We start from the raw sequence: 15,341 nt of genomic DNA on the forward strand, positions 1-15,341 counted from the left end.
AGCCGCTGTAACATCATGTTTTGTTTTTGCTGCTTGCAGATACAATTTTCTTTCCTGATGCAGTAGAAACAGGGCCTTTGGCTAATAAGGTGACACCTACTGTAGATAACGGCAACAAGTGCAAACACAGCTTTTAATTGTGATAATTACTGTAATAAACAACTGATCCCGGTTTCACAATTGACACACCTTGCAGTTATTCTTACAGACAGTATATTCACGTCCAACATTAAAGGGATTTCCTTCTAAGAACGTTGTCCTCTTGTCTCTTTTGTAGCCTGTCTGGTACCACAACTCCAGACCTCGTGGTCAGCACCAGTCACCAGATGTGGCTCAATTTCAAAACAGACGACACCAGTGGCTCCCTTGGCTTCAAGGTTTCCTATGAAGGTAAGGATGCTTCAAACATTCCGGTTGTCACTCAGTGAGATGCACTGGGTTTTTATTACTGCATTTTTAAAAGGGTTGTTTGAATTGTTTGAGGCACCCAACTCATCTGACATTCAAGTTGCATCAAAAGAGGTTAAGTTGCGTAATGTCATGCCCTTGTGAAATTACTTTTTCGGGATCTCTCAGATGATCGTCGGGCACTTTATCGTTTCAAATTTTCGCAGAAAGGATCAATTAGAAAATAATAATATGGTCCAGGTGGCTTAAGATTCTAACCTAGCATCTTTCTTTGACAACTTCAAATAGAATGAAATGACTTTTTTGGTCATTCACCCTTCTGCATTATTACTCACTGGTCAAAGCTGACATCATGGGCTTGTTTCCTTTCCCTGCATTCATCATCCTCAGTTTAGTTTCAAAAACATAGGGATTAAAAATGCTGCATCTGGCTCATGTAAGACTTTTGTCATTAAACTTTAAAAGTGTCTTAAAAAATATGCAAGGTGATTAAGACCCTGCACGTGCCACATGGCATGTAGCACAAATAGAGTGAGATTACAAAGCCTTTAAAGGAAATATAGACGCAAGTGATATCTCTTTGAAAAAAAAAAACACAATGGAGCGCTGCAGGTGAGTGAGGAAGGATTATCAGTGAATGAAGCCCCAGATTGCCAGTTCCATGGCAACTTTTAGTTTGGCTGGACAATAAAGTCACTTACTTTTGGTAAAATAAAGTGGTCAAACACAGTCAGCACTATCAATGCAGCCTACCTCAGATAACTGATGCATTTGTCCTATCTCCTGAACCAAATCTGTGTCTGTTTGTGTGGTTGCACACGTGTGAGCTTTAACAAATGTGAGTTAACGTGTACGTGTATGTGCCTGCATGCATGTGCGAAGGCAAGGAGAGACGGAAATGAAAGTGAGTGTGAGTTTATGAATCTGTGTGCATGTGCTCTATTGTCTGTGTGTATGTTTGTGAGCTTGCCTCTCAGAAGCACAGCGAGTCTTCTCCCTTGCCCACAGATGCTTATTTTTCATCAGTAAAAATAACAGAGAAAGTGGAGCAGCGTGCTGAACCAATGTGTAATTAAAACAATGAGTTCTACTTAATGAAGGGGAAGAAACGCTTTGAACCACTTCACCTCCCAGATTGGAGCACCCAAAATCTAATTTGCATTCTCAATTACTTGTATTTTAAGCCTGATCATCAAGTGTAATTGCAAACACAGTCATGCCAGTACACACACTCCCACTTTACCCATGCATTAGAACGTGGGTTTCACACTGGAGCGGCCTCAGTCGCTCAGCTGAGATTTTCATCATGCAAACAAAATTGGTGTTATGCACATCTGTAGGTCTAAACCCAACTACTGTAGTACGGTATGCATCAACAGGACTGGGAATAACACTGAGGACAGAGAGGTCATGTCCTTTCTAAAAAAAAAATTCAGTATGAGTGTGGGGTTTAGAGTCTGTTCAGACTGCAGATGTGAAACCAATTGACACATCGTATGCGATATTGGCTCATACAAATAAACTTGACTGTTAAAGTCAGTTATGTCATCCGGGGCCTCGGGAGATTGCAGTTTAGTTGTTCACAGTAATGTGAGTTTGAGTCCCATTACAATGCTTGGATTACTGTGGAATGTCAAGCAGATAGAGACAACAAATATGTGATTATGTCATTTCCCTTATTCATGAGAATCAAATGCTGTTTCATTCATCCCTGCCTCTGCGAATGTTGAGTACAAGATCATCTTATACCCAACACACACACAGAGACACAGATACAGTCACAAACATATGCACAACTACAGATGAGCACGGCCCATGAAACACATGTACAAACTAATGTAAACACACACTTCAAAGGGCTCTTTCATTTACTGCATCCACTCTCCCTAAAGGTCTAATTGTGAGGACCCAGGAGGCAGAGAGGCCTTATTTGAGAAATGCACTGTAGGGACTTTGGGTTCTTTAGTGATTCTGTTACAGTGACAAACAAGTGATTGTATGACTGTGTGTGTGTGCTTTTATCCATTAGCATATGCATGTATTTTTGTGTTTGTCTTATAGCTGGTTTGTCCTTCTAGATGCAGGTTCTTTTGGATCTTATACATTCCCTTCATTCCTTTCCCCCTCAGTTCTCTCAGGCTCACCTTAAAACTCACTTTCAGCATTCCCCCTTTTAAAGGTGACTTCCACGTAAGATCAATGTGTTGTCTTGTGAATGAGGCTGCCTCAGGATAGCCATACATCCAACCAGCAGTGAGCTCTAAATATGTGTTCTAAATGATGATCATCATTAGGGCTGACTATGGATTTATACCCAGCATCACCCCTGGTGCGATTTAAAATCGTATTAGGCCCTGCCATCATTTCCTGGATGGATGATCTTATTCGCTCTCTGTGTTTCCTCCCATCCGGATGCCTCGATAGGATGCCTCAGCATTCCCATCTGCAATCTGCATCCTCGCAAAAGTAGAAAAAAAAGAGTGAGTGAAAGAAAGAGTTGTGCATGAATCTTGCCATAATGAAATTGGCGTGTGTGGTTTTAAGGGAAAAGTGTGGTCATGGAGGTGTGTGTGTGTGTGTGTGTGTGTGTTTGTGTGCCTGAAAGTGCTCACGTCAGCTTCCAACGCAAGTGAGAACGTTAGTCACACAGAAAAAGGGAGGGATACATTTTCAGGGGGAGAGAGAGGGAGGGAGGGGCGAGGTAGGGAGAGACAGATAAGAGAGACGTTTGCAAGATTAGTGAGTCACATTTTTTGGGGGAAGATAAAGAGACAGTAAAGGTTACTTAGTGGCAAAGAAAATGATGGTAAAATTAAATGCATGACAATAGGAAAATCACCTTACTTTTAATGTCATGAAGTATAGAAGCTTGTCCTGTCAGCCCACAATGAACTCTTCACTGAGTCATTTATTGCTAATGTCCATTCAGTTAGGTGCATTAAGTCTTAGCTACAGCTCCAGACAGGAAGAATGTCTTCGATGCAAAATTTCAACCAAACGAGGAGCAACTGAAATAGCTCCGTGACACTCAACAGCTGCAGATACATTAACCAACCTGGTTCACTGTCAAGGACATGTACACATAATAGCGAGCACTCTCGGACTGCCTTTTATGCAAGAGGTGTTACAGAGCTGGACAGTTGCACACACCTCCTGACTTTCCATATCATGCAACCCTCACATCTGTTCAAAACACAAGCTGTAATGCTAAACAAGCACGATAGTAGAATACTTTTTCTCTCTATAATTCAAGTATTTTTTCATACCGGTGGTGCCCTAATTCAAATCAGTTGAATTGAAATCTTACTTGTAAACCAGAGTTAATTGTTGTACCACCATCCTGACATATGTCAGCTGAGCTGGCAGTTATAGTTTTTAATCAGTGAAAGTGACTACAAATTGTGTCAGGAACTGAAAATAAAAACATTAAAAAAAATGAACAAGTGTTGACAGCCATCCCAAGACTGAGCTGTGAGAACAAACACTTGAACTATTTCTAACAGACACTGGAGCTATTTCTTCACAAATATCAGTGTTTTAATATCCTTAAAAGGCTATCAAGATACAATAAATTGAGCCCATTTTTGTGTTGTTTGTTGTCTCTTTCCACATAGTTCATGACTTTACAGTAGCAAAGTTAAACAAATCTTGGACCTGACACTTTACTGAACATACAGATATTAAATGAATATTGAAGGAAACAATAATCCCAAAATGTCAGTGTGCCTCTTCATGCTTGGCACAGATAATCTAGAGCACATCCTATTCTTCAATTAATGTGCCCTTCAGTGTCCTACAAGTAAAAAATAAATTTTGCTATTCTCATCGGGGGGGGGGGGCACTGTATTTGAATGATTAGGGAGGTAATTTTTTTTTCTTGTGTATGATTGCACATGAATGCACAATTCTTGCAGTTTCTCCTCAGTCAGTAAAAGAAATAAATGAAATATGCAAATGTAAAAATAAATGTATAAATAAATAAAGCAATACATGGGGGGGGGGGGGGTCCTAGGATGTTTGTCCAATCACATTATAGGGTCAAACAAAAATCAGTACTACTCAGAGACTTTGTATTAACCAGCTGAACTTACACTTGCCTGAAACTGGAATTAATGACAAATGGCACCATCTGGTTTGTTTTGATTTAATGTGAGATCCTGTATCTCCATATGACTTATAATCTCTGCAGTTGCATCCTGTCAATATCTGCTGGAGGCTACAGTCAGTCCATAACCTTGAGTAGAGATGTCTCTCTCTCTCTCTATCTATCTTTTTAAGAAAACTAGAGACAATCTCATGTGCTATGGGTGCCCATGGTGCTAAACAATATTATTTTTTTATTTGATTTAATATGCAGGTTAAAGAGAGGAGAGAGTGATGTGGATTGTGCTAATGAAATTGTGACCTTTAAATTTATATCTCTGCTATGATACCAGGTAATAAAAATAGGTCTTTATTTGTATAACCTACACTAATGTTTCTCTGCTTGTAGAAATAATTGCTTATTATCAATGCCAGTTTTGCATAGTGAATTTTCTGTGTTATATGTTTGTCTTTACCTGCACAGAAATTGACCAAGGCAGTTGTGGAGATCCAGGAGTCCCAGCTTATGGCAAGCGGGAGGGGACAGGTTTCCGTCATGGAGACAGGCTGTACTTTGAGTGTCTCCCTGCCTTTGAGCTGGTCGGGAAGAAGAACATCACCTGTCAGAAGAACAACCAGTGGTCGGCTAAGAAACCCAGCTGTGTTTGTACGTTCTTGGATGCCTTAAGCTGCTTAGGCTCTACATACACCACGCGCACACGTGTGCATGTGTACAACACTACTGACGTGGGTGCATAAATGTGTACGTTTGTGCAGATGAGCGCAGGGAGAGCTGCATAATAAATGGTCAGATTATCCCTACAGTTTGCCGAGCAGAGGCTGTGGATTGTGAAACAATAGGAGGGCTTATTAGCTAATTAACGCCATGAAAGACAAACACAGAGAGTGAGAGAGTTAGAGGATGAGGGGGAAAAGGGAAAGAGAGCTGACCATGCAGATAATGCCTGCTGTTGTATTATTGATAACATAATAGGGTGGACAAAAAGCTGCAGTAACTAGATAAACATCACTGAGCTGACTGACAGAGAGGTTGCTGGCACTAGAGTCAATTTGGCTACATAATAAAGGGAAACAGTGTTTATTTAGTTAACATTTAACAAACTGTTTTAGTCATGTAGACACAATGCGGCAAGCTTGTCTTTGTCATTGAAGGTGATAATGTTAATAAGATGATGTGCTTTCCTTAATGTACAGTTCATTGTCTAATTGTTTGTGTGTATAAGGTATTAGAGATATTTATTTATTCAAGTGAAAATGGTGATTGTGCCACTAATTCAGCAGTTTCCTCATCAACTTTGAACTGACCTATGATTAGTTATGGTATTGATGTCTTGTCCTCTACACAAACAATGTAGAGTATTATTATTACATGCCCACTAGGCAGATATTTAAAAACCTCTCCCATTCACAAATGAGCACAGCCCCTGACCAGCCTACATCAATGTTTTTGAGGAAACATCCCCTGACAATCAAAACATCACAGCAAAGGGAAGCTAGTGCAATTAGCAAAGTAAGGAGAGTGGTCCTGATGATGACATAAAATTCTTAAACCTTGTCAAAACCCATTTAAACAAGGCAGCGTAGATATAATGTGCAGCATAAGTCTTTCTTTGCATGGCTTACTTCTCACCTCAAAATTAATATTATTATTAGAAAATCAATTATGGTGGACGGTTGAGAAATTTGGAAACATCTCCGGAACCGCTGTTTTGTGTCAGAATCGAGATCAAATAGCAATGACAGCCCAAGCGTGGTCTGCCATTTTCATATGGCTCCTTACCCAAGCACATGCCTGTTTAGCCTCGCTGCAGCACAGTGAACAAAGCAGAAATTGTGGGCTGCCTTTACAAGGAAGGCTACATCTGCCCAGTAGCATCAAGGTATTGTGCTGTTGCCCTATAAGCACATCCATTGGAACAACTGGGGTGAAGGGACAGCCTTGCCAGTAGTCAGGGAGGGAGATTGAGACCATGCCAACTCATTTTAATTTTTTTTTTTTTTTTTTAATTTTTTTTTTTTTTTAACTAGACATTGATGGGAAACAATGATTTTTGTTGTTATACATTAGAAAAGACGGATTCCTTCAGTATATGTGGGATGTGAGGTGGATTTTGACAGATTCAATAAAATGAACCAAATCATATTGTCTTGTAGTCAGAAAAAGTAAATGGAATTCGTACCATGTTTTCTGACTCCTAAACAATGCTTCTTTTTATTGTTACTTTGTTTCATTTCTTTCTCTCTCCCTTTTCTCTCTGTCTCTCTATGTCTTCATCACTCCTATAGTTTCCTGTTTCTTCAACTTTACCACTCCATCTGGGGTGCTGCTGTCTCCCAACTACCCCCAGGAGTATGGAAACAATATGCACTGCGTGTGGCTGATCATAACCAACCCTGAGAGCCGAATCAATCTGGCCTTCAATGATCTCAGCATGGAGAAACAGTTTGACTTCCTCTCGATCAAAGACGGGGGAAAGGTAGTGATGAATTATAAGTTGCTTTGAATAGCGACTTCGTCTGTTGACCTGTATATGAGTAACTGTGCTTGTCTGTGGGAAAAGCAGCCTGAATGATTATGTGTACGATCTAAACAACCTTGCTCTGATCTTTATTGCACTTGTTAGTCATTTTATCAACAGGAGCTGTTTACTCTCGGACTTTTCTCCCATTTTAGTTCATGATACCTTTATTAAATGTATCTGTCTTTGTTAGGCTGAGTCTCCCATCCTGGGTACCTTCTCTGGTGATGTCCTGCCTCCTCCCATAACCACTAGTGCCCATGTAGCACGTCTAGAGTTCCTGACTGACCACACCTACACAGACAGAGGCTTTAACATCACCTTTACAAGTAAGTATTGAATTCTACATCAGAGATAAAGGGAAGTCTTTAAAGCTTACCAGAAAATCCTGCACTGAATGGATGTTTTGTATTCTGAATTGTTTGTGCATGTGTACAGTATGTGTGTGTGTGTGTGTGTGTGTTTGTATGAATGCAATGGGCGTCATGATTCATCTGTCACATCTATTTGCCTGTCTCCCACAGACTTCATAAACCCTTTCACCCATCAGCAACACATTCCTTATACACTCACATGCACAGTCGCATAGAGAAATGACAAAAACCCTGTCTTTATTGTCTAAATAGAGACTTGACATTTAAATAAAACCCAAACAAAGATGCAGCATCCTCCCTTACCTGACAGATACATCGCGGCAGTGCTCATTATATTCTATTCTGGGTAGCTGCTGACTTCTGAGGAAATTCCAGATGGGTTTTAACGCAGTACATGTTGGCTGCGTGCTGGTAAGCCCATTTCATGGATATACTGTACCATGAGGGGTTGGCAGCAGTGTTATTGCATTCATTGCATGTGCACTATTGTGTAATGAGCCTGATTTTTGCATTTTTCCACATCCCAAAATAAATATCTCCATGCAAAGTGTCTAACCCTAAACTTATGAAGCCACAATGCTTTTTATAGTTAAGGTGCCGTTAGGAGGTTTGTTTCAGACTTAGAATTAGGATTACTCACTTTCACACAGGCAATAACATTATTTTTTTACTTTTACAGTTTGTTATTTTCATATCTTCTAGTTTATACTTCTCAGCCTTAGTCAACAACAGTATTATACTAAAAGACACTGGTATTAACTACTGGAGAACATAGTGTTAGTAGTAATTAGTTAGTTAGGTAGAAATGCAGTTTGTCAGACAAGAACTTAACAAAACTGCAAATAAAATCCTCCATTAAAATAGGCTCTCTCCCTAAAACACAGCTCAAGTTTTCAGAATCTTCCAACCAATCAACAAAAACTCAACAGAAATGAAGGACATTTTACTAACGTGTGTAGCCCTTAAATCATGATATAAAGAGAAGTAAAACGTGAAATCTGATCATCTCAGTCTGATCCAAACCTGCCTGCTTCTAAAGGATTTAGCATGAGGCTCTACTCTGGGCAAAATGTTCATTCAAACTGTTTATACAAACTGTCTTTACTTTTAATACTGAAGCAGTTTGGTGGTTCTTATTGTAGCAGCGGGGAGTAACTTGATTTTAGAATTATTAGAGCAAATTTTTCATTTTTTTAGTAAAATCTTCCTATTTATAATGTGTATGTTCATTTAATCCACTACTCTACAGTGGCTGGTATTTCTAATTACAATGTGCTCTGTAGTCTGTACCCCCCCCTAAAATCATCTCCTTCCACCAGCCTACCTAGAATGCTTTTGGGCACTGGCTCTAGCTCATTTGCACCCATGCCATCAGCTCAGCCCAGGTGCCTCTGCAAAGCCACAATGTGGACAACACATGGTGGCTAATGCATTAATTAGCAAGTTAGATGAATAAATAAATAAGTGATGCAGCACGGTGAATGAATGTCAAGAGCAGTTAATTGGAGATGACGGTTAGCTCCCGAGAACAGTGTCACCTAACTGCAGGACTGTTTTTTAGGGGGTTGTGGGGCCGAGCGGACAACTTCCATCATTCATGTTAATTAAGGACATGCCAAACTGTATTGAGGAGATTTTTGGCACGTTAATAAATAAGATGATTGTGATGGATGAGGTGTGGCTGGCACTCTGTTTGGGTCCAATGGATAAAGAAGAGGGATTCATCAACACCTACACGTGTCACCTCCCCAGCATGTGTGTGTACAAGAGTGAGAGCGAGAGAGTAAGTGAGAGAGATAGTGGCAAAGGTGATGTATTTGTTTACATGCTTTGTTTCCAGGGTTATGCCTCTTCTTGTGTGACTGCGTGGCCTTTCTAACCGGTGCCTACTCATTGAGAAGTCTGATAGATAAAGTTTTTGGGGATGTATGAAAAACAATTTTCCTTCGTTCGCTCCGCGTATCGCTCAGCGGCGTCATCTGGCACTGATGATCTTGCATACGGTGTGGTTTCCCGCCCGCGAGAATTACTGCAGCAGGGTGAATCAATGTGACTCACTAAGTGAAACTAATTTCTTCTTGTTAAATGCTGGCAATGCTAAATGCTGACAGTAGAGGGAAAAAGTTTTGTCAAGAAACTTGGGTAATTATTTTAGAATCTCCATGGAAATTAGCATTTTCGCAGCGAGTATGTAATATGTGATTAGGATTAATACCAGCAGAATTACATGTGATCTGTTCTTTTTTTTTTGTATGTTTTCATGCAAGTGACACTTTGTTTTTAATTTTTTTCAAAACATTTAATCAGTTTTTAGGAATTAGAAAAGCATTTTTTTTTTTTTTTTTTGTTCATCCCTATCTCTGTCTCCTTCATGCTAAGCCCATTTTCTATCTAAATTTCCCATAGCATTTCGCCACAACGAGTGCCCAGACCCAGGTGTTCCTGTTAATGGGAAGCGATTTGGTGAGAGCCTTCAGCTGGGCAGCTCCATCTCATTCCTGTGTGAAGAGGGCTTCGTTAAGACCCATGGCTCTCAAACCATCTCCTGCATTCTCAAGGATGGCAACGTGGTGTGGGACAACGCTGTTCCCCGTTGTGAAGGTAGGTGAGGGAGGGGTTACCTTTGGTGACAACCAAGACATTTTGGCTACACACTCCAACAGTGTTTTTCTTTTCATTAGGTGGCATGAGATGAAGCCTCGTGCTGGGGACACATATTAGTGCATGAAAAGTAACATCCTTAGATTTACTGAGTTTTTAATATTGGTTATTAGCTGAGTGGGTCTTTTTTATCTTTTTATATTATATATTGATTCAGTATTTATGCTGGAGTTGGCATAGTTACAGTTGTATCCAAAGGTTTGCACACACATAAATTACATATTTTGTTGACTTTCTAAGTTAAACATTACATTAAATGAGCTTCTCCTTTAAATGTTAATGCTCTGCTTCTTTTTATTTCATGAACTCAAAAACAGAAGAAAAAAAATTTAAAGTAATGGTGGCATGTGCAAGAAGATCTGACAGAGCAGGGGAGGCTATAAAAAGATATCAAATCACTTCCAGCTTGAAAATTCCACTGTCCGAAATGTCATTAAGAAATGGCAGTCAAGGGGAACTGTGGAAGTGGAGACAAGATCTGGAAAACTTTCAGATAGAACTGCAAGTCTGCTGGAGAGAAATACAAAGCAAAATCCTCATATGACTGCAAAGCAGCTGCAGGAAGGTTCAGCTGACATAGGTGTGGTGGTGCACCGTTCCACTGTGCAGTGTGAAGAAAGGCTAATTTTCTGTTTGCTGCAGCGGTTGCATTTGCTTCTTTTCACTCCAAAGATCAACAAACTGTTTTAATATGTACACACAACTGCAGCTGTATGGCTCAAAAAAAAAATCCAGATACCAGCAGGATAAACATGTAGAGGGGCTAATTCATTAAGAGGACCATGTGCGTATCATTTCTTTTGAAAGCATTTATTCTGTGATCTATCACCTCATCAGCTGGATGCCCACTGTGTTATAGCTTATATGCAACAGACTGATGAAATGGCAGTGTATTTGTTTTAATGTTCACTCTAACTAATGATGCAGCATCTCTGCATCTGAAGATTGTAAACAGCCCAAATCGTGGATTGGTTGTTGAAATCAGTCTGAAAATGCTGATTCTCTTAAAAGTGTATTAATGCCATTTCTTTTACAAGTGATGCAGATATGATTAATTAATAGTGCTCTAAGATATTATGTCAAGGATCACTGAGATCTGAATTGAGGCTAGTGATGAAATAGAAGCTTTGTTCTTTGAAGTATCTGATGCAGCAGACATGCTGTGCTTACATACAGATTGCTGAACCATCCATTTCCCCTCTCTGACTCAGTAGTCAATAAACTATTTCCAGCAAACTATAAAAGGCTAATATAGCTGGCAAAGCTAAGATAAAGTTAAAGGTGTTAACCAGCTAAGTTTAATAGGACACCAGCAGCATAGCACATTTAGTGCAGACATGGCCAGGAGTCTAAGGAGCCTAATCAGGTTCACCATTCATGATACGCAAAGGAGAAACCATTATTAAAACATGTCACATCCCCCGTGTGCCACAGCAGCTTTGTATTCCTCTGAGACCATCTATCATACCCCTGCGTTTGTAGTGTAATGCGTTTTATAGATGTCCTTCAGTATGCTGAGTTGGCTGATTAAATCATTCCACTTCAAAGGGAGCGAGGAGCTGGCACTGTAACTAAGCTCCTCCACTGTGCCTGTGTGTTCTGGTTAAGGATAGGCAGTTAAAGAGATGCATGGCAAAGTGAGCAGTAACAGAGATGAGGGGCAGGGGAGAGGAGGTCGATGTGCTCAAGTGTCTTTTATGGTAGCGATCAGAGATGTACCATTTTCTCCGTTTGATGGGAACGACAGTAGCGCCCCTCTGTAGGAGTGGTTTGATGACAGATTTATAGACAACAGCATCAGGGGAGGAACGTAATGCATGTGTTTGTGCTCATGCACACTCACACACATGTACAACTACAGGCATGTTCTTAGGAGGTACAGTTAACCTTGAAGTGAGCTGTCACCAATTTACATTAGATAGACCCTGGCAGTAAAAGAAATAGGATGAGCCCCAGTTGATGCATGGGATCATCTATGGACATTGTCATACATCAGCTGTTTTTTTTAACTCTCTGTCTTCACCTCTTCTCTCTCCGTTAGCTCCATGTGGAGGAGATCTGAAGGCTCCCAGTGGGATCATCCTCTCCCCTGGCTGGCCAGAACTCTATAAGGAGGCCCTTAACTGTGAATGGATCATTGAGGCTCCTCCAGGCTACCCCATCAAAATCATCTTCGACAAGTGAGTCACCCAGATATCTACCTTTTGTTTTTCTCAGAATAAGTTTGAATTTTTCCTGCTTTTTACCTCCTCACAATTTCAACATGTGCGCTCATTTATCTCTCTGCTTTCTATCACTTCCTTTAATACTTTGTCATCTGTCTTTCCTTTACTGGGGGTAATGCAGTAGATCTAATGCACGTCAACATACAGCCCCTACTAGGATAACACTATGTTTTATTTAGCACATACCCATAAGTATTTCATCCTTTCATTTGATACTCCGCTCCCTGAAGATCTGAAGATATCCTTACAGTTTAAACACACACACACACACACACACAACACACACACACACACACACACACACACACACACACACAGAGAAACCCAGCCAAGAGCTGCAAGTATGTCAATGTACATGCGCATGTAAATGGAGATGGTCTGTCAAGGGGAACCGGAGAGATGGGAGAAGAGGTAATTTGTCCTGATGTTTGAGAGAGAGAAAGAGAGAGACATACAGTCGCAGGATCAAACGCCACATTAGCGTTTCACTAAGGCTTATCCTTGCGAGCCCATCTCATCCTCGTCCCTGCCACGATCACATGCCATGCAAAACGAACACCATGCAAAATGAATACAACATGTTTGTTTCTCTTTAATTTTTATGTAACATCAATAAAATATCACAGACCGCTTCATTTAGATGACATGGTTCTGAAACTAAGCAATTTATTCATGGCTTTGAAGATGAAGTGGCTCTGGCAACAAAGACGGAAACACACAACAATGAGTATGCACGCACACGCACACACTCTGCACAGACACACTCACCAAAGCATGCCAAATGTCTCAGGATTTTGTCAGAACTCATACAAATTTGAAAATTAATTTAACCGTCCTGGTTTCAGGATGTTGGTGAAAAGATAAAAAGTTGCTTTTTTATTTCAGAATTACACTGAGCAAGAACTTGATAATGTGAACTTTACCAGTGGTCTTTTTAAGAAACTCGTAGATAGATAAATAAAAAATAAAAAAATTCTGAGCTGACTTTATTTGAAGTCAGACACATTTTTACTTTTGCCAAAATCTTGTTTAAATGAGTGTTAGCTCAGCTGAATAAGGTTCATTCAAGCATCAATCTCTGTTGTAGGATTTTAATTGAGCCCAGATGTCAAGAATATATGGATCTTTTTTTATCTCTCCAGTTTTCAGTTGGTTTTATAATTGGTTGACTTGTAGATTTTTTCCCAAATTTCATTTGCCGTTGCCCATTTGCCCAAAAGCAGATAAACTCACTTCAGTACCCAGGGGCAAGAATGACCCACACTGAATCCACCCTGTTTGTTGTAATTTACTAAAAACACTAATTTATTTTGAAATATTCACAATGTAAATATTGACACAGGGCCACACTGCATTCCACAGGTAATAATACATAACCCGCCTACTCATCCTTACCATTTCAGCTGACATGCTGCTTTAATCACAGTGAAAAAAAACCTTGTTTCCTGTTCTCAGGTTCCGCACGGAGGTCAACTATGACGTCCTTGAGGTGCGGGATGGACGATTCCCGTCTTCACCTCTGATTGGCAGTTACCAGGGCACCCAGGTTCCCCAGTTCCTCATCAGCACTTCCAACTTCCTGTACCTCCTCTTCTCCACTGACAAGAGCCACTCTGACATCGGCTTCCGTATTCGCTATGAAAGTAAGAATTTAGAGTCCTGTGAAGTTGAGCACAAAGTCAAACCTGTACTCAAAGATACAGGATAGATATACTATAAAACAGGGGCTCATGCACCCATGTTTCACAGGCCCTAATAGAAATGAATCCATCACATACAGACCAAATCAGAGACACAGCAGCCATAAGCCTCGTTCAATTTGCTTGTAAAAGCTATTGAGTCATGGCTGTAAATACAGTGTCCGCAGGCTCTCGATTTCACCATGAAGCCATTCTTATTAGAACACCTATAATTAGAAAGTAAATGGGATAAGATTATTCTGTCAGATATCCCTGCCTTGACACACATCGCCGTGCTCAAAATTCCATATACGCTGCCTCATGCACACACACATATCCTGTAATTCAATCCTTAAAATAATCCTCCCCTCATTTCTACCTGTGCTGCCCAAACCGGTAACAATTTGCACTTACGGTTGGCTACGGTTAGTAATTCACTAGTGAGTGCTACTCAATGCTAGGTGGAGTGGGAAAGAGCTCTGGAACTTCTCATTGGTTCATTCCTGTTAGCCTGATAAAGGATGTTTGTGTAAATAATTTATCAAAACTGCCTTGAGAATGCAAACTACCTTTTTAAAATTCATTGACTTGCACTTGACCTATTGAGAACAGGATAAAAGCTTAATTACACTGCAAGCAGGTGGATTTTCTGTTTATGTGTCAGTGTGTCTTTGATCGTGTGTTTATTCTCTTCCTCTTTTCTTTGTCCCCTCCCTCTCTAGCCTTGCAGTTACAGTCGGATCACTGCGTGGACCCTGGTATACCTGTCAATGGACAGCGACATGGCAATGACTTCTATGTGGGCGCTTTGGTGACATTCAGCTGTGAAGCAGGGTACACACTTAGCGACACGGAGCCTTTAGAATGTGAACCCAATTTTCAGTGGAGCCGCCCCCTGCCTAGCTGCGATGGTATGTTCCATGTAATATTGACCTAGAAATGAATAGTCGCCTGCCAGATTTCCTCCTATTCATAAATGGGATTAAAGCTGAATTCATTGTTGTATGTTGTTGCAGATGAAACATGAGAAATCATTTTGAGCACTTTGCTTCATATTGCATCACATTTAAATTGCTATATATTTCTGACTTATTATAAAATCCATATAAGATGATAGTTTTTCTTTCTACGTCTCTTGTTTTAGAAGTTTTTGAAGTTTCTTCCTCATTTCATCATAAATGTTTTATATGTACGACAGTGAGCTTACCCTTTGATGTTTCCCCCTTTCCTCATCTGTAAATGCTTTTATATTTAAGGACAGTATTGATTTCTGCCCACTCTGTAATGATATTGATGATACGACTCCTTTTTATGCTGTTTTGAAGGGCATCTCTGGTAAAATGCGTTTTACCACATTGTTAATGCACGGAC

The 15,341-nt window shown here is 40.2% G+C and overlaps 1 protein-coding gene across 1 annotated transcript in view; it reads left to right on the forward strand.

The window, feature by feature from the left end:
- The window catches only part of csmd2 (CUB and Sushi multiple domains 2), a 232,232-nt gene that overhangs the window by 125,770 nt on the left and 91,121 nt on the right, over window positions 1-15,341 (forward strand). Inside the window, exons 12-19 of the mRNA XM_022747188.1 lie at window positions 278-390; window positions 4,976-5,158; window positions 6,799-6,989; window positions 7,225-7,360; window positions 9,812-10,006; window positions 12,108-12,246; window positions 13,747-13,934; window positions 14,693-14,881. Coding sequence (XP_022602909.1) covers window positions 278-390; window positions 4,976-5,158; window positions 6,799-6,989; window positions 7,225-7,360; window positions 9,812-10,006; window positions 12,108-12,246; window positions 13,747-13,934; window positions 14,693-14,881 — 1,334 coding nt within the window. The remainder of the gene's footprint in view (window positions 1-277; window positions 391-4,975; window positions 5,159-6,798; window positions 6,990-7,224; window positions 7,361-9,811; window positions 10,007-12,107; window positions 12,247-13,746; window positions 13,935-14,692; window positions 14,882-15,341) is intronic.

Source organism: Seriola dumerili, unplaced genomic scaffold, assembly GCF_002260705.1.
Source record: "Seriola dumerili isolate Sdu_G_001 unplaced genomic scaffold, Sdu_1.0 BDQW01000110.1, whole genome shotgun sequence".
Taxonomy (NCBI): domain Eukaryota; kingdom Metazoa; phylum Chordata; class Actinopteri; order Carangiformes; family Carangidae; genus Seriola; species Seriola dumerili.